This window comes from Nyctibius grandis, chromosome 6 (assembly GCF_013368605.1).
Source record: "Nyctibius grandis isolate bNycGra1 chromosome 6, bNycGra1.pri, whole genome shotgun sequence".
In the NCBI taxonomy this organism is placed as follows: Eukaryota; Metazoa; Chordata; class Aves; order Nyctibiiformes; family Nyctibiidae; genus Nyctibius; species Nyctibius grandis.
The window spans coordinates 35,500,380-35,518,518 of record NC_090663.1 but is presented as its reverse complement, the minus strand read 5'-3'; the positions used below and the strand labels follow the sequence as shown (position 1 = coordinate 35,518,518).

Sequence of the window (18,139 nt, the reverse complement as noted above, 5' to 3'; positions counted from 1 at the left end):
AGAAAGGATACATGAGCAACACCTTCTAGTTGGTTAGTTTGTCCCCTGTTTTTTCCGCATGTTCCAATTTTTCTTTTCACCAAATCTCACCTCTCAGGTTTTTTCACTTTATCTTGAAGAAATCTTGTGAAGTTGAAACTGTACAAAGTAATCTGCTTAGATGTCTTCATTAAATTGCCAAGGGACGTTTATGTATTGCATCAGCCTTTTATTGCAAAAGTGTTTGCTCGTTCCCCATGCGATCAAACGGGGAGGACTGGCCCTATCTGCACAGCAGTACGGTGCTTCCTTTCCAGTCCGAAGGCAGCAGAGAAACCTGTAACTTCTGCAGTGTTTACGAGTCAAGCGCTGGATTATGTAATGTGGTTTCCTCTGACAGGAGACAATTGTGTGCTGTGAAGGGATTGAGGTTGCAACATAACTAGGTATATTAAATCAACAGTGTAGTTCACAGACCGTGAGTAATGGCAGGGCAAACTTCAAATACGTTACATTTTAGAGCATTTTTTAACGTGTCATCCTTGTGACTGAAATTGCTGACACTTAAGAAATGCTGCAAGACCTCTAGTTGATAAAGCTCAAACCTGAGCTGCAGAGAGGGGAGTTTTTGCCATGAAAATTTTAAAAGGAAGAAAAAGACCAAGTAAATGTAGGGAAAATGGTTTTGTATTCGGCAATACTTTAGAACGGAGGAAATAGGAAATCCATGTTGCAAACAGAAGCGGTCAACTTTATGTTAGAAATAAGTTACTGGATAGGTAGGATGACAGAGATCTTGCATTTTATGAAAATATTTATTTAAAGCACAGCGTGAAGACTATGCTGAAAAATAAGCCACAGATTAGATGAAAGTGAGGTAGACGTGCAAACCATTGTATACAAAGTTATGGTACTAGAAATTAACCTGGCAGATGATAGTGTCAGCTCTGCAGTGCTACTGAAATAACCCTTTCTCCTAGTTAGTATTTCAGGAAGTGTTTATAAGAATTTATAACTACTTTCTTTTGCACCTGTCTTAAGTTTTGGCGAGACTTCAACATAAAGTGCGTATTAATTACTTATTGTTGTTGTTCTAGTTGACAAGGGCAAGCAGCGGAGTCCCAAGAGCTCGTGCATACAGACTCAAGCGGCCACAGATGTGTATTCGCCTGGCACAAAAGCAGCCGAGTTGACACAGTACAAAACAAAATGTGAGACCCAAAGTGGAATCATCCTGCAGCTGAAAAAATTCCTGACAAGTAGTAACCAGAAGTTTGAAGCATTAACAGTTGTGATCCAGCACCTGCTGTCTGAGGTAAAAACTCACACCTAATCAATTTTGGCTTTAGTTTTTTGAACTCTTCTCAACAATGACTTCTGAAAAGTTTAATATACCGATACCTAACATCTCTGTTTCCATTTCAATGATTTCTCTTTTCCTGCAGAGGTAGCAGTAAATCTGCTCCTGGCATCAGTTAGACGGAAAAAATAAAAAGCCTGACACTGGGTTTATGGCGTCTTTGCAGCTTCACATCTTTTTTAGAAGAGGTTTTTCAATGTTTGTAGTCACAGAGTCCTTCAGGGCTGAGTACCTTTCCACGTACAGACTTAAGTTCTGCCCTTGTAGGAAAGACTAGTTTTAACGGATAATCTGCATGACTTTGCTTTGTTATCTGACATTGGATAGAAGAGTACGTAAGAGATAGATATGTTTTTGAGCTATTCAGAATAAAGTGTAAGTTACAATGGTTGTATTTATTGAATCCTGCATTATTGGTGGTGTCTTAAAATTATCAATGTTTCATTTAAAAAACAATTCTAGAAATGCACCTGGACTTTAGAGTGAAATTAATCTGATGTGGTTTAATGTTTATTTGTTCTAGTCTGTTTGACATACATAATGACCTAATCAGTTTGATATTACACTAGAAACTTTTGGTCTGCTTTGAAAACTTTTGAGAGAAGAAACATCTGAAGTGAAGGAAGTAACAGTTATGGATTTACGTTGCAACAGTTGATGCAGGCTTTAATAGCAGTTTCTCTTGCATTTATAACTAATGTTCCAAGATTGGTATCAATTTTACTTCAGCTGTTCTGATAAGTGGTGATTTTATAGTCTGATGTACAAAAAAGCACTGAGTTGTGTTAGTATGCAGCCAGAAACATAACATTCTCTTGTGGGATAGTACCTGCTCATTCTCATTTCATCTAAAAATACTGCATTTAAGTCCAAGTCTGGTTCAACTCGGTAAGAGCAGTGGCCCTTAGCCAGTTTTGTGGGTTTGGTTTGGTTGGGTGTTTTAAATTCTTGATTGGAACACCTTTCTTTGCTAAGGAACTGGTTTAAGATCTTCAAAAAAATTTGATACAGGATTTTTGGATGGCTGACATCTAATATGAAATTATGAAACTTATATGTGAAATTCTCACAGCTAAACTTCTGTACAATCTTCTAATTACTGTATAATAAACACCTTGATTTTTGGTAACTTTTATCATTAAATGTCTTGGCCTAGATTCTTCTCTCAAATATTTTGTATTGCAACTTTTTAAAATTCAGGGATACTTTATCAATGTCATATTTAATAAGAAGAAACCTGTCATACATAATTGGTTCTTCCAGGCTATTTTACAGGTCACTTAGTCTAAACATGATTTTTTTTTTTTTTTAAACAATAATGGGAATGGTTATTAAAAAAAAAAGGTGTTGAAGATGGAGGGAATAGAGAACTGCATGGAGGAAACTAGTAATTTTGCTCCTTCTTCCTCTTCATTATTCTTTTGCAGAAGGAAAGAAAAAAAATTATTTGTATCAAATTGCATAAAATTAGTAATCATGGACTTAAGTCTAAGCACATGAAACTGGGCTAAATATGACATACTGATGTACTTTTATACCAGTTATTGGTATTGAGGTGGTTCTCTCCTTTCCCAGGATAAGACAATGCTGAAGAGTCACTGTTTTATTCTTGTGTACTTACCATAGGGGTGAGAAGACTCTTCTGCTGTGATGGTGTAAGGAATACTCAGAATCTGGTAGTTAGCGGGGGGAAACATCCTGTAGGATTTCTGTGTTTCAGGGAACACTGTGGAGGGTTGTTTTGGTTTTGTGGTTTGGTTTGGTTTCAAACTCTTTGGGTAAACTCAGGGAGAAACTTGGAGTTAGGTTTTAGTTTGTAAGGCAGGGTCTCATAGCTTAACTACTGCAGAGCCAAATGAAAGTAGCTTCAGCTTTTCTGCTTTGAAAAAAATAAAATAAATCATGCTTAGCTGATTACATGAAGAATAAAGCAGTGCTTCCATTCCTCCCAGTAGAGCAAGTGTGAAGTGACACGATGCATTATGCTGATGAAACAGCTTGATGTAACCAGAGGAAGGTCCTGCTCTGGACTCCTCTGGTGCTGGTCTGTCCCTGCAGAAGGCTGATTCAGCTTGCAACTACCCGAAAGCTAACACAGCCAAAGAGAGAGCATTTCTTTACCGGATTAGCGACGTGGACCATCCTAATGTGTGGTCAGAGCCAGTGCAAGGGTAAGACAGGGTCGAGGACAGGCTGCCTGGCCAAATGGAGAAAAGAGCTGGAGTGAGCTGTTAGGTCACGTCGAGGCTGTGCAGCCCAGCCCGAGCCTCTTGGCAGAACCTGCCCCAGCCTCTCCTGCTTTCCCTGCAAAGCTGAAGTTACTGGGAGGTGATTCAGCTGTTGGGTTTGGTTGGGTTTGCTTTCCTTTTTTTTCCAAGAGGTCCCAATGCATTTCTGCATGAAAGTTTACAGTTGCTTCTCATTTGAAATGGGATAGCTGCGAACCAAATCAGGACCTGCTAGCCATGACTTCTGTCAAAAATGCAGACAGCCCATCTGGAGTGAAGCTGAGAGGGTGATGTTGAAGGGTTAAACGAGATTGAGCAATGCTGCTGTGCTGTTTCTAGCCCAGCAGGAATCTCTCACAAAACTCTGCCTGAGCTCAAACCTGTTTGTTGTAAGCATTATCTTGGAGCTGCCAATATTAACAGCTGGCTCTGATAATACCTTCACACTCGAGCTGTCAGGGTTTTGTCCAGGGAATTTCTATGCTTAACTACCTCTGCCAAGACTCCTCTGAATTTAAAAATCCTAAAAACCCAATTTCTACCTCGCAGGGGCTACTGTTGCACTGGGTTCATACCAAATGGAAACCCTCTTGGCATCCAGAACACCTGATGGCAATGAACGGTGTGGCTGGCAACAATGCCGCGCTGTACCGACTTTTTCCATGGTTAGACAGCTGTATGTGCACTAGCAGTGTTAGAAACACAAGTCAAACTGCGGGTTAATCACAAAAGCAAGCTTAGTCGTTCCAGACTACTGCGCTCCCCCTAATCCCCTGGTAATTTCTGTGACTTCATAACTGTTTTCCTGGTTTTTAAGTTCAAACAAGAAAGGAAAAGTGGCAGTACAGAGGAAATGGTGAAATCAGCCATTTACAATAAGTGCATGAAGTGCCAAGAAAAGCCATCTTCCCTTAACGTTTAACTGCATTAAGCTCTGAAATTTACACCACGGCATTTGAGTTGATCTTTTAATTTCCCCTGGTATTAATTTTGCATATTAATTTTGAGTTTATTTCTTGTCCCTTCAGTAACAGATGCATTCACAGAGGCTTTATCCGTGGTTTAGCATGTCTGTGGTAAGTCAGGCCATGGCTGCCACTCCTGCAGCCCTGCCGTCTCTTCCCTTGCCCTTGTGTCTGCACAGGCTGCTGCTTACCTGGCCTTGAGGAGCCAGGTCAGGCATACAGTCAGAAGGAAAAAAAAAAATTATTATGGGTCTAGTTTTATAGGTTTGTCCATACCCAAAGTGTCATGGGTATGCCGCTGTGCAGTGGTTCGCTGCGGGAAGGAGTGGGAGTGAGGAACCACCAGTGCTGGGATGGGGTGGTAACGTGTGCCAGAGGGGTCTGCGGCTGTGGGTAGACACCAGATGCTCCCATGGGAAGGAAAATCCCAAACTCGGATTGTTTTTGTGATGTCTTGCAAAAGTACGTCACCAGCTGATGAGACTGAGGCCGTGGTGACTCCTGCGTGAGCCTCTACTTCTCGCCTCCAGAGGGGTGCTCAGCCCCTTCCCCTGCCTCAGGGCTGCCCCTGCAAGGTTGCGTGGGTGCTGCTGCTGGTGAGTTTGAACCTCTAACTCACTGCCGTCTATAAACTCTACATGTCTGGGGGTGGAGGGTGTTTGTTTTAGCAGCGCAGTGCTAGCTTGGTTTTTAAATCTGGTTTTGACTTTTTAAGGGAGATTTAGCTTTCGAGTGAAAAGGCAATGTATTGTTAGAGTGACTTGGACAGCTTTGTGACTGTTCAAAGTGTGAACTGGCAAATATTACCTTTTCATCCTCTCATTCTAATGCATAAATTGCCACATTCAGAACTACTCAGGCTGTTTAAAAAAAATTTAGATGTGAACATGTTTAATTATTATAGACACCCATTTCTGTTCTTCTGGTTTAATAAATGCATCTAAGTGTTTTGAGAGCTCTCAACAGATTCTGCTGTAGAAAAGAGCTTCAAAATTGTGTCTATGCTACAGGATGCTGCAGAGATGAAGAACAACTAGATTTCACTGTTGTGCTTCTCTTGGTACGGTTACGGGAAGACTGGTATTTACAGTTCAAACTTTACTTGGGAATGACTGTGGTGACATCTTCAAGAAGTTTCCTTCATAGAGGGAAATGCCATTTGAGAGGCTATAGAGCCTTGGCAATAATATGTGGATACCACTAATTGTGGATGTGACACAGGAAACAATACAAGTAATGTGCTAGAAATAGTGTGGCTGAAACAAGCTTCAGTATTTCTAGGTGGAAATAGAAATTAACCATTAGTATATGAGCTGCTTTAACTGGCATTTCCTGACATGTGGATGACTGTAAGAGTCATAGTTTTCTCAGGAACTTCTTAGCACTTTAAAGAGTTTTTTCCCATGTTGGAGTAGATGGACACATGTGTCAGAAAAAATTGTCCTGGCCTTTGTGGAAGTTCAGCACAAAACGTTTGTATTTATCAAATGAGAAATGCATATCTAGCTTAAGGAGCAGAAGTACACATTGCATTACTAAACCCAAAACCATTTATAGTAAAAGGAAGAGTTTTGGAACAGTCATATTTTGGCCTATAAATCCAAAATATATTTGCAGGCCTATTGTTTAGAGCAGCTGAATGTGAGTAAAATTTATAGTTTTGATTTTCTAGAACCTAACATCAAACTTGGCTGGTTCTCATTAGGATTTTCATCCAAAGTGTCCTCCTGCTCTTTGAATCTGGCTTCCCAAAATATGGACATAACTTTCTACAAGAGAGAATAAAGATATTTAATTTAGATATTTTTTGTGTGTTTTTTAGATTTAAAAAAAAAATCACTTAGAACAGAAGTCAAAAGATAATATCTTGAATTTGAGGAGTTCAAATAGTTTCTGTTCAGTAAAGGAGAGTATTTGATTAATAACGCAGTATCTTCCTGCTGTAAAGCAAACCTAGGCTCTAGCAGTTTGTGTCTGACAGGTAGGTGTTGGAAAGCAGGGATGTTTCAAATGATTCTCAAGGTCCTTGTAACGTGGCTGCTGATGGACAAGAATATTTTTGGCAACGGGCTGAAGATTTGTGAGCTCTAACATCCAGAAAAAGATTTTAATCCATTAATTACTGTGAAACTAGGCTCTGGTGGAAATAACTTTTTAGAACATGCCTCAGTTAAGCAATTTATTGGGTACATCTGGGTATTCAGCATGGGTTACAGCGGGAGAGAGTTCAGAGTCCTGTCCTGTAGCTACTCCTAGCAAAATGTGCCTTGAGAAAAGACACCTTTGACTGAAACAAACTTGGTGTTTCAGGCAACTAGTGTTGGTTCTCATGGCTACCTTGTTATTTCTCCTAAGTATTATTTTTTTCCCAAGAAGATGCAGACTTAATGACAACAGCGAACTAGATGTATCTATTACAAAAATAAAATTAAAGGGAGCAGGTAGTGGAAGAAAGAAAATAACAATCTTTACTTCTTGTTTCCCTCTTTTGTACTGCCTTTCAGATGAAATTCTAAACAGCCTTAAAAATGGAATGGCATAAAGAAAATACTGTAATATTGTGGTCAAGCATAGGATCTTGTATTCTAATATTTCAAAGAACTTTATAGATAATTGTCATTTTATAGATGTGAGAACTTAAGTTGTGACAGTATAACTTGTCAAAGCTGCATGGTATCGATGGAGACTGTCGTACTCAGATGAGCTGAACTGACAAAAAACTTTAGAAAATACTGAGAAATAAGTAATTTCTTAAATAGGGTAACCTTTTTTTAATGAGATCAGAATTTTTACAGGGAAGGAAGGAGTCATTCTGTCTGACAAGTGAAAACTAATACTGGAGTTCAGAAACCCTGTAGAGTAGAAAACAGGGTTGTTACAGAGAAGTAAAAATTAAATAGCCCATATTACAACATCTGGACCTAACTTTGTAAAGCTATTGCATGAAAGTGGACATCACTTCTAAATGGGAAAACAAAGATCCAATATGAGCATAAGATCCCATGTAAAGCTTGTAAAAGCATAAAGAGCCTGCAAGTATACGATCTGTGTTAAATGTGAAGTGACTCAGGAATCCTGTTTGGCTGGTTCTCTGCTTTAGTGTTTCACACAGTAAACATCAGGGAATAAACGTCTGATTCTCCATAAATATATCTACCAAATGAGAGGATGTTAGAAATCACAGTGAGTCTCTATCAGCTAATCCCATAAGTATTGTATTCTGAGGCTTAATTGAATTCTGTTTGAAGTAATAAGTCAAGGTGAAAACTTACTGCTTGTTTCATTTGGTAAGAAGGCAGTGCATAATACTAACAAGGCCAAGAGTGATTTGGAAGCAGTCATTTCACTGTGTATTTATTGATTTGAGATGGTTAATGACATTTTTCACTTTATTGCAGAAATAGTTTTGCTACTCCTTTCAAAATATTCATGGAGCAGAGGGTGTAAATACAGTTTGTTGTGCCACTTCCTTGGCTCATTTCTTTAGCTTGCTTTTGCATCTGAGTGCTGTGGAAGAAATGCCATTTCAAGGGTTTTTTAAGTGGGGTGAGGGGCAGGTGAGTTTAAAAAAAAAAATTCATTTCTAAATTTGCTGACTTCTAATTAGAAGATTTATTAGAGGATTGGGTTTTGCCAGCAAAGAAGGAACAGGGACTGGTAGAAATACTGTAGTAAAAGAACTAAAATAAAGCAAATGTTATACTGCAAAGTGGACATGAATGGCCCTTTTGTTACCCTTTCATAATGACCTCCAGGCTGCAGCTGATGACACATGAGTGACTGTGGTTTATGCAAAGATGTGACTCAATTTCTACATTACAGCCAGTGATGATGCTCATATTTCATGACTGGTGCAGCACAAGGATGGACTAGACCCCAATTTCTAATGCTTTGTCCATAAAAGGAATATCTCCTCAGATAAGAAAGACATCCTGTACTGAGATCTGTTGACAACTGAGACTGCACCAGTATTAAAAAATATTTAAATTATTATCTTTTCTTCCATACAAACTAAGTTCATCTCATATAAGGTCTAAGCACATGTTACAGAAGTGCTTGCAAATAACCATAATTTATTATTATTTTTTTTAGGATGTTCAGTATTTCTCTCTAAGTTTGATTTTAGGAGTAAGTGCTTGCGGTTTGACAGCAAATGGCTTTCAAAAATCAGGCTTTCCTTGCCCAGAATAAAATTAATTGGCCCTGTATATGGCAGTAAAACACATTTAAGTGCTTCCATTCACTGCTGCGCTGATAATTTCTGGTTTATGTGCTCTGAACGAATTTTATTTAGTCTGGTCTAATAAAATGCTTTTAAAAAAAGCATTGTAATGTTTTTATATTTAACACTTCATGTTCTCCTCCTGTAAGTTTTGACTCTCAAAATGACTTGTTTACAAAGTGTATGGCTGATTAAACGAGAAGGCCTTCCAGCTCAGAGGCGTTTCCAGCTGCCAGTTCTGCCTGTGACAGGTACAGTTGCTGCCCTTTGCATGGGGCTCAGAGCTGCCTGCCTGCATGCCGCAGAGTGCTTGGTACCAGCATTGTCTGGGCCTTTCTCTGCCTTCTCTGGGCAGGGACCACATCACATCCCAGCATTAAGAGGTGAACGTTACAGTACGGTCACTATGTGTTTGTGTCACGGGAAAAGTCCCACGACATGACCTGATTCCCTGGGATATTTCAGGACCTAGCAGTGGGTTGTGTCTGTTCCGTTGCAATGTACTAGTGCTTTGCAGCTTTCAGTTCGGGCAATGCATAATGCTGCTTCTGAACCTGTTAATGGATAGAAGATAAAAGGCTTCACGTGAGTACAATTTTGAGGATGCTCTGGAAACATCTGAGGAATAAAAATTGAGTGAGAGGGTTTTGTTAAATGATGGAAGCTTGCTAAGAAGTTTGAAATGCCACAGAGCTCCTGGAGGAGGTGGTACATTGCATGGGGTAGACTAGGCAACTGTGATAGGTAGCTTATCACATAGATACTGGTGTGACATAGCTGCTTGAAATTAAAAAACCAAACTCACTCCCCGTATTTTGATATATAAATGCGAACTTTTCAGTATTGGTTCTTGTGAATTCTTATTTCTTTAGTACAACTCCAGAAGAGTACATGTTTTGTTTCCAGGAAGAGTGTGGTTGCTTATACTGTGAACTGTGATGTGTGGATGATTGCTACCAGATGGGCAGTGTTAGCTTATTTGGACACGCATACTCGAAACCCGGGTTCTACCATGGTTTGCTCTTTTACGTCGAGTAGCTATTGAAGGACTTGTAGCTCTTAATACGGAGGAAAAACTTACAAAAGATGAAGAGGGCTTTTTGGCCAGGCACAGCCTATCTGTGGCTCTCAAAGCCTTGACTTGCAGGCAGAGCATGGAGCTCCCACACCAGGGCCACCTCACCCGGCCAGCAGCAGGACTGTGCTGGGAAACCTGAAACGGTTAGTTTGGCTAGTTGCATGTTCTCTCAAGGAGGTAAGAGTTGCCAGTTTGCCATGAAACTGCATGCTCCTGGATCTGGAGTCTGCAAGGAGCTGTGGGATGCTTGAGGAACACCCACCCATTCCAGCTCGAGAACTGCTTATAACCTGAGCTCTTGGAGGTATCTTGTCTTTCTCACGTAAACATTTGGTATAGGTACGTAGCCAGGAAGGTTGGTTGCTTGCATGCTTGGTATAAGTACCTTTTTTGTTCATTCTGGGATGTGGACTGTTGTAGAGCTTCCTGCTTTTAAAGCAGAGTGATGGAAACTGTTCAGATGCTGATGTGTCTTCACCCTCGTTTGTATCTAAAATGACCCTAGGCTGGTCTGTTTGAATCTCAAGCTGTAGCAAAATCAGCTGGTTGCCAGGAAAAATACTCTTAAGCCGGTAACTGGGCTGCGTAACTGCCAGTAACACAAACATGAACGACAAATTTTGTAATTTATTCCATTCCTGACTTGGTAATTTTTGTCATCTTGAAACTGTTATGTTCTTCATTCCCCTGCCTTGGACCTCTTCTTTTTCCATCCAGTTGTAGTGGGGCAGATCTCACCTTCCCAAGTCCTTGCTATGGGGCACACATACCCCCTGAATTTGCTTGTCAAATTTTCAAGACATGTGAAGGATTTTTAACTGCCTGATCTTTCACAGAAAAAGAAATGTCCAAGTCTCCTTCTTTATGCTGAGAATTTTTTTGTAGTATCTGATAGTAGAGGTGCACCACCCTGATATTGCCTGTGGCAAAGCTTTTATCCCCAAACTCAGTTCTTGTTCCTTCCTACAGCTTCCCTGTTTATGGTAGGGGGGAATGTTTTGGCTAGAGCTCAACTGGACTTCTTGTGCGCCTACAATAGATTCTTTTGAAATACGAAAAATAGGTACCTAGTCATCCTACATGATCTTGGCATAAACTCATAAATTGTGCCAGAAACAGCTTTAAATGGGTATAAGTACCCTCCTTGAGTCTCTGACAACTAAGAGAGGATGATCCCTATTGCCAGATTTATCCGGATAAATGAACAATGCCAAAATTGCTCGATCCTGCATGCTTCCACTTGGTTCTGCTCTTTCAATTTCTGGTATTGATTTTTCAACTATAATCTTGTAAAGCCTGAACTAGAAGGTTGCTTGATATTCCAGCCCAAAGCACATGCATACCTGTCTTTAAATACCGAAGATAGCCCTTACTGGATTATTCAAGTGGTCTTTGGTATTTTACTGCACTTCGATTTCAGGTCTTGGAAACTTTCATGTTTTCTCAGGGAGACCCCTGTACCTGGAGCTTCAGTTCTCTCAGAACTTCAATAAAAGTGTGCTAAATTAACTGCTAGTCAGTCTGACTACTTCATGTGGCTGCTTAACCATATGAGCAACTTATTCTTCTTATTTTAGTCTGGCAGTCTCTGTGGCTAGCTTTTTGTGAATATATTCTTTAACAGAAGATGATGATACAAGTCTGTCTGTCTGGGTTTCTTGATTTCCAAAACTATGGATGGACAAGCTGGAGGTTGAGGCACAAGGTTAAACAGCACCAGTAAAAAGCAAAGGGCCCTTAAGAGAAGCAGAAAGCAAGAACATTTTAAAAAAACAAATTAGTAAGGCAGTGTTATTCTATTTTATTTGGGGTTTTTAGTCTCAGCCTCTGTCAGTCCTTAGTATATTCTGATCTCATAAGCCCTTTTCTCATCAAGTTGCTTTAACTGAAAACAAATACAATGTGTGGAGCATGAAGCAGGCCTTTTAGAAACACTAACCAAAAATGTTAGTGTTTCCAAAAGGTCTGCAACATGGTCCAGCCACTAGGCTGAGGGGGGGAAAATTTGAGATGTTTTAGTAACAGAGTTGGCTGGAAGGAATCAAGTTCGAGGATGATTTTTTGAGAATTAGAATAAAGAATGAATATGCAAACCAAGGGGAGGGGCCACATTAAAAGAAAAAAAATATTTGTACACTGGTTTAGTAATAGACAAGGTTACTGTAAAAGCTTTGGAAAATCCCATCAGGAGCCCACAGCATGAAAATAAAAGTGCTTTGGTCATTAACTTGCTTGCAAATCCACCTTGCCGTTGTGTCCCAGCACGCTAAGATGTAGCTCAAATACCTCGCTGCAGCGTTCACTTTTTCATCATGAGATGCTGTGACCGTAGTGCGAACTGGTGTTGAACAGGAGCGTGGTGACTCATCTCTCCTTCCTGAGCAGGGAAGAGCAGGCGAGTCCTGTTGATAACTGAGCTCTCTGCTCTCCCGAGAATTTACCAGGGAGGGCGAGGTGTGGTTTTCAATCTTAGCCCACTGTCACTGTAAAAAGCTTCTAAGTGCTTAATGTAAAACTACAACACAGCTACCAGTGTGTCAGTGTCCAAATAACTGTTAAGACTGCTTAAACTGTAGTGATTAAAAGGAGATGTTTTCAATACAAGCTCAAAAATACAAGTATTTCTAGTAAAGGGCTGGCCCTTTCTTCTAGCTGGCCATTTCAGCAGCAGAATAATTTCCTATACCTTGCAGCAGATGAGGATGCATAGCATAATAATTACTCATTTTGATTAGTCCTGTGTCAGACCTTAATACATAACTGGTTTCTGGGTGCTCATTCCCTCTATTTTTTCTTAAGAATGGTATATTTTACTGCTTTATTTGTTCTGCAGGCATGCAGTGAGTATTCCCCACCTCCAGGACAGGGTGCCCTTAGCCATGCGACCTGGTGAGAAAGTGCTAATGATAGCCTGCGGTCAGGCTATGGTGAGAGTGACCGGGGGCAATCGGGGAACGTGCTGTAAAGGTGAGGTTTTCCCTGGGGAAAACCAGGTGCAGGTGTGGCCTTGCCAGTGTGTGAACTTGTCTACCATGGTCAGTTGTGTAGTAGGTAATGGAAAAAGTCTAAGCAGCTTTTGGGCCAGTGCCTTATTACTGTTCTTTCTCTAATGTATCCTAGCTGAAGGAAAAGCACGCAATGTGAGTTTCAAGCTCTTTGCGTGCGCAGGGGCTATAAACAGAAGCCTGGGCATTGACAGCAGCAAAGCTGCTGTATCTGTGGTTCTCCCATTCAGCTCAGGCCTCCCGTGGCTTATTTTCGCATCAACAAATTAAGTGTGAAAGCAGCGTATAGCAAGCTCGACACGGCTAAAAATAAGCTCCATTATCCGCAGAGAAGGGCAGCGTTCCCTTCGCGATCCTGGCTGCTGTTTGAGCGAGCGGAGATCGATCGGCGTAATGTCTGGGGCTCGCCTTTCATAAAAGAAGGGCTGTGGCTTTAAGTAATCGCTGGCTGCTTGTGTCAGTTGCAGAAGCTGCAGTATCCGCCGCTGTTGGGAGCGATCTGCGCGGAAGCAGGATAACCTGCGGAGGCAAGGTCCAGCGTCACCACTCGGCCGCGGCCGGACCAGCCGGGCCGGTGGTGCCGCCACCCGCGCGTCGCCTATGAGTGCTGGGGTGCTGAGCGGGGGGCTGCCGGAGCTGGAAGATGGGCTGCTCCAGCAGCAAACTGTGCCTCTGTTCTCAGTGTGCTGCAGCAAGGGTAATCGGTGTTTGTTTCGCAGTGCTTTTTCACAGGGAGCTGGATGGGAGCTTGGCCGCGAGTGAGGTGAAAGCGCCCTGGCAGTGGGAAGCCTGGACCTTGTCACCTCCATGCCGTGGCCACGGGTGTGAGGTGCCAGTCCCGTGCTGTGAAGCGGCCCTGCTCTGGCCCTGCCTGGGCTGCTCCCTGGGGTGCAGGTCGGGGGGCAGAGGGGCCTGGCCAGCCGCCTTGCCCTGGCTGAGGCGCAGTTCCTAGGCAAAGCAGGGAGATGGGTGCTCCTGCTTGTTTTGAGCACAGCTTCGTTATGATTCTCTCAGTATAAGAAACATCTATTTTAAAATTAAGAACTGCGATCAGCAGGGTGGGTTGTATTCAACTTTGAACAGCGATGTGCCTTTCCTTCATGGAAGACTGAGCATTTAGCAAAGTTTTTGTCTTTGTGTTTGAGCAAGTTTTAAGATAAATATTTAATGCATGCCTCTTTCACATATATACCATACTTCTGTGCCCTTGAAAGCTATCAGTTGATTTGTTCTGGAGGGTTGTGTTGCTACACCCATCATAAAATATATAATTAATTGCTGCAAAGTAGGACTTTAATTGCAGTGTTATCCTGGAAAAAGCTATTCTTTGTTTTAAAGTATAACTTCCTTAATGACAGAAGAACATCTGTGTGTTTTGTAACAGCAGAACTGTTATCCTAAATGATTCATATCTTGGCTTCTTGCTCCTGCCTCTTGTTTTCCTACAGAACACATGTAAGTTAATTATTGGAAGGTGCCCTGTTCAGATCACTAGTAACCAAAAGTTTGGGTTCATTTGTTTTTTTTTCTCTGCAGAGGGAGGAAGCACTGAAACGGCATAAAGAGTTATCTCAAGAACTAGTTAACCTTCGAGGAGAACTAGGTAAGAATTTATTTTGGCATTCTTCATGAGAACAGAAATACAGTGAAACAGATCTGCGGAAAGACAGATGCCCTGGTACTGTAATGGCAGACATTTAATTCCCCGACTGAGTTCTGCTCAGATGCTTTAATCGCTGCATTTCTCTGGAGCCCTGACAGCGTGACCCCAGGTTCACCGAATTCCTGGCACTGATCTGACTGCGCCTAGCAGGGCGTCCTCGCAAAACACGCGTCTGATGACCGAAGCACTCACTTCCTTAAAAATGAAAGGATGGCTGACAGTATATATACTTCTGTTTGATCCCTAACTTATTTATACACTGTCTTCTAGAGATTTGCTAGCAGAAATCCATAAACCTGTAAAATATACTGTGCAAAATCTTCATTTTGCGTTAGTGGCTTTTAGGTGAATGAGTGTAAAATTAACAGGAGGAAATGCAATCAGGCTAATGAGGTTAAATCTTTGAACTCATCCTAGTGGACAGCTATAATATGAAATTGAGCCATAATGTGCAGGGGCTGTTTTTGCCAACTTTGAAGCTTGATTTAACTGCATTTAATGGTAACTTCATATAATTTATTTGAACTCAAAGCAGAATCATCTTGTGGAGTGCAAAAAGTCACTGGATTGAAACTGATAGCACTTGAAAGTGAAGCTAGCGTTTTATAAAAGTGCATTATTGATGAAGCCTCTTTAAAAAAGAAAAAAAAAGCTTTGAAAGCAGAAGTAATATGTGTGGAGCAGTTTCAGATATATCACTTATTATTGAAAAGCTGGAAATGTTTATTTTCACATGCTTTGGAAGTTGAATATCGTCTCAGCCAAACTTGAGTGTGAACGTAGGTCTTGTTACATGCAGGTGGTGCATTTAATGTTTAAATTTATTTTTTAGCGCTGATTGAGTAGCTGCCAGGAGATGCCCACCTTATTAGAGTCAGAAGCATGGTGGGGAGGGAGGGGTTCCCTCTGTCTCCCCAGGTAAAGCAACAGAGCACAGCTTCTCCACTTGTCACTATTACTGTTATCCAATGTAGACAGTTATGTTAAAATGCATCTTTCTGGGAGCTTTATTTGGTGCTGCATAAAATTGCAAATGTATGGATGGGGAGTATCGCAAGCAGAGGAAGCCTTGCATCCTAAATAGATAGACAAGAGTACCAAAGACACTGCAGAAACGTGTAGTGTTTTCTTTCTTGGAAGCTTAGCACTAGAAAGCTGAGGCTTTTGTAGAGCTTGGTGCAGTCTGGCATCTGCCAAGCTGCATCCTTTAACCTTCCTACTGATGAAGCACCTGGACTGCAGTTTTGCAGTTGTTTCAGGCAGTTCTCAGTAGGGGCTGGCTTTGAAAAAGCCTGGCCTTCCTCTGCCTTGGCATCCCTCTGTCGTGCCTTGTGCCAGGACTGCTGCCTGGACAGCCATGCGCTGAGCCGTGCGTTGAGCTGCCTGGGGACCTAAGCCAGATGAAAACTAGTGGCTTGAAGTGCTGTTTTGCCAAAGCTGCCTGGCCTGGCTCAGCATGCAGCTGAAAGAGCACTCATGCCAGAGCAGAGAAAGGGGAAGGAGCAGCAGGGTGGAGGGTTGTGTTCCCCATCAGCTGCAGCTGGCACCTCTGTCACCCTAAAGTGACAACAACAAAATTAGAGTCGTAGTGTGGAAATGGGCTTCTTGCATTCCTATGAAGTTGTGTTATAAATATTATAAACTAGATTTATTTCTTTTTTTGTGTACTACACGTGACTTTCTGGGCAAACCCATTTGTTTACCTTATCATAAAAATGACTTAGAAGGATTGCTGTCAGAGCAAGAAAGTCTCTATTCTTCCATGTGCTTGCATCTTCAATATTATTTTTCCTTTATCAACCTAGGTACTATGTTTGTCACTTATCAGGAAAGGGAAAGTTCAACTTAGATTGGCAGACCAGCACTTTTGCCTATTACCACTTTTTGGGGTGGGTTTTCTTTTGAAAGCTTAGTTCTAAGGATGCCTCACTCTTAAATGAGCATCCCATAAACTTGTTATGTTCCTGCTTTGATTAACAGCCTGCTGAGCTCATATGTGGGACTCCCGTTGCAAGAATATGACATTCAGTAAGTTGATAACTAGAAAAAAGTTCAAATCTACATCTACGCCCATCTACAAGAAGGGTCGGAAGGATGATCCAGGGAACTATAGGCTTGTCAGCCTGACCTCGGTGCCAGGCAAGGTGGTGGAACAGATCATCCTGAGTGCCATTACATGGCACATGCAGGACAATCGGGGCATCGGGGCCAGCCAACATGGATTCATGAAAGGCAGGTCCTGCTTGACCAACCTGATCTCCTTCTATGACCAAGTGACCCGCTTAGTAGATGAGGGCAGGGCTGTGGATGTAGTCTATCTAGACTTCAGTAAGGTATTCGACACTGTCTCCCACAGCATCCTCCTGGACAAACTGGCTGCCCGGGGCTTGGATGGGTGGACTCTTCAGTGGGTTAAAAACTGGCTGGATGGCCGAGCCCAGAGAGTGGTGGTGAACGGGGCAAAGTCCAAGTGGTGGCCGGTCACTAGCGGTGTTCCCCAGGGCTCAGTTCTGGGGCCGATGCTGTTCAGTATCTTTATAGATGATCTAGACGTAGGGATCGACGTGAGGGCCCAATATGCAGAGCTGACCCCCATCACAGGGAGGTCTGCAGCCTGCCTGGAGCCCGAATCAGGGATATCACCAGGCAACTCCCCAACCTGGTGAGGGCCACAGACTACTACCCCCTGCTGATCTTCCAGACAGGTGGGGAAGAAGCTGCATCCCGTAGTCTGAGGGGGATGAAGAAAGACTACAAGGCCCTAGGAAGGTTGGTGAAAGAGTCTGGGGCACAAGTTGTTTTCTCCTCCCTCCTTCCATTTTCAGGTGATGACGTGGGATGGAATAGTAGGATTCTCTCTATTAATGCCTGGCTACGAGACTGGTGCTACAGGCAGGGCTTTGGGTTCTTTGATAATGGCTGGTTTTATAAGACACCAGGTGTGACTGTAATACATGGGAAAGGTTTATGTCGTAGGGGCAAAAGGGTTCTGGGACAGGAATTAGCAGGGCTCATTCGGAGAGCTTTAAACTAGATTCAAAGGGGGATGGGGTGGTAGCTGGGCTTGCACCACTGGGGCAATGCTCTAGTGTTGAGGTAGACCAGGAGGCCCCCCATCCCCCTGGGGTGAAATCAGGGGGTGAATCTGGGATGAAATCGGTGTGCCCAGCTCGCTCCCTGAAATGCCTGTACACTAATGCACGCAGCATGGGGAATAAGCAGGAGGAGTTAGAAATCCGTGTTCGGTCGGGGGGCTATGATCTAGTGGCAATTACAGAGACTTGGTGGGACGCCTCGCATGACTGGAATGTGGTCATGGATGGCTATGTCCTGTTCAGGAAAGACAGGCCGCTAAGGAGAGGTGGTGGAGTTGCTCTTTATGTGAGTGAGCAGCTAGAATGTATTGAGTTCTGTCCAGAGGCAGATCAGGAGCGAGTTGAGAGTTTGTGGGTGCGAATTAAGGGGCAGGCTGGCAGGGGTGATACTGTTGTGGGTGTCTATTACAGGCCACCAGATCAGGATGAGGAGGGTGATGAGGCCTTCTACAGGCAGCTGAGAGCAGTCTCTCAATTACAGGGCCTGGTTGTTGTGGGGGATTTCAACTACCCTGATATTTGCTGGGAGGCCTACTCAGCCAGC

At 42.4% G+C, this 18,139-nt stretch overlaps 1 protein-coding gene across 3 annotated transcripts in view; it reads left to right on the top strand.

Moving 5' to 3' along the window:
- The window catches only part of MTUS1 (microtubule associated scaffold protein 1), a 135,412-nt gene that overhangs the window by 98,060 nt on the left and 19,213 nt on the right, over positions 1-18,139 (top strand). For all 3 annotated transcript variants that reach the window (XM_068402683.1, XM_068402682.1, XM_068402684.1), the window contains 2 exons: positions 1,077-1,294; positions 14,374-14,440. In XM_068402683.1, the coding sequence (XP_068258784.1) occupies positions 1,077-1,294; positions 14,374-14,440 (285 nt within the window). The remainder of the gene's footprint in view (positions 1-1,076; positions 1,295-14,373; positions 14,441-18,139) is intronic.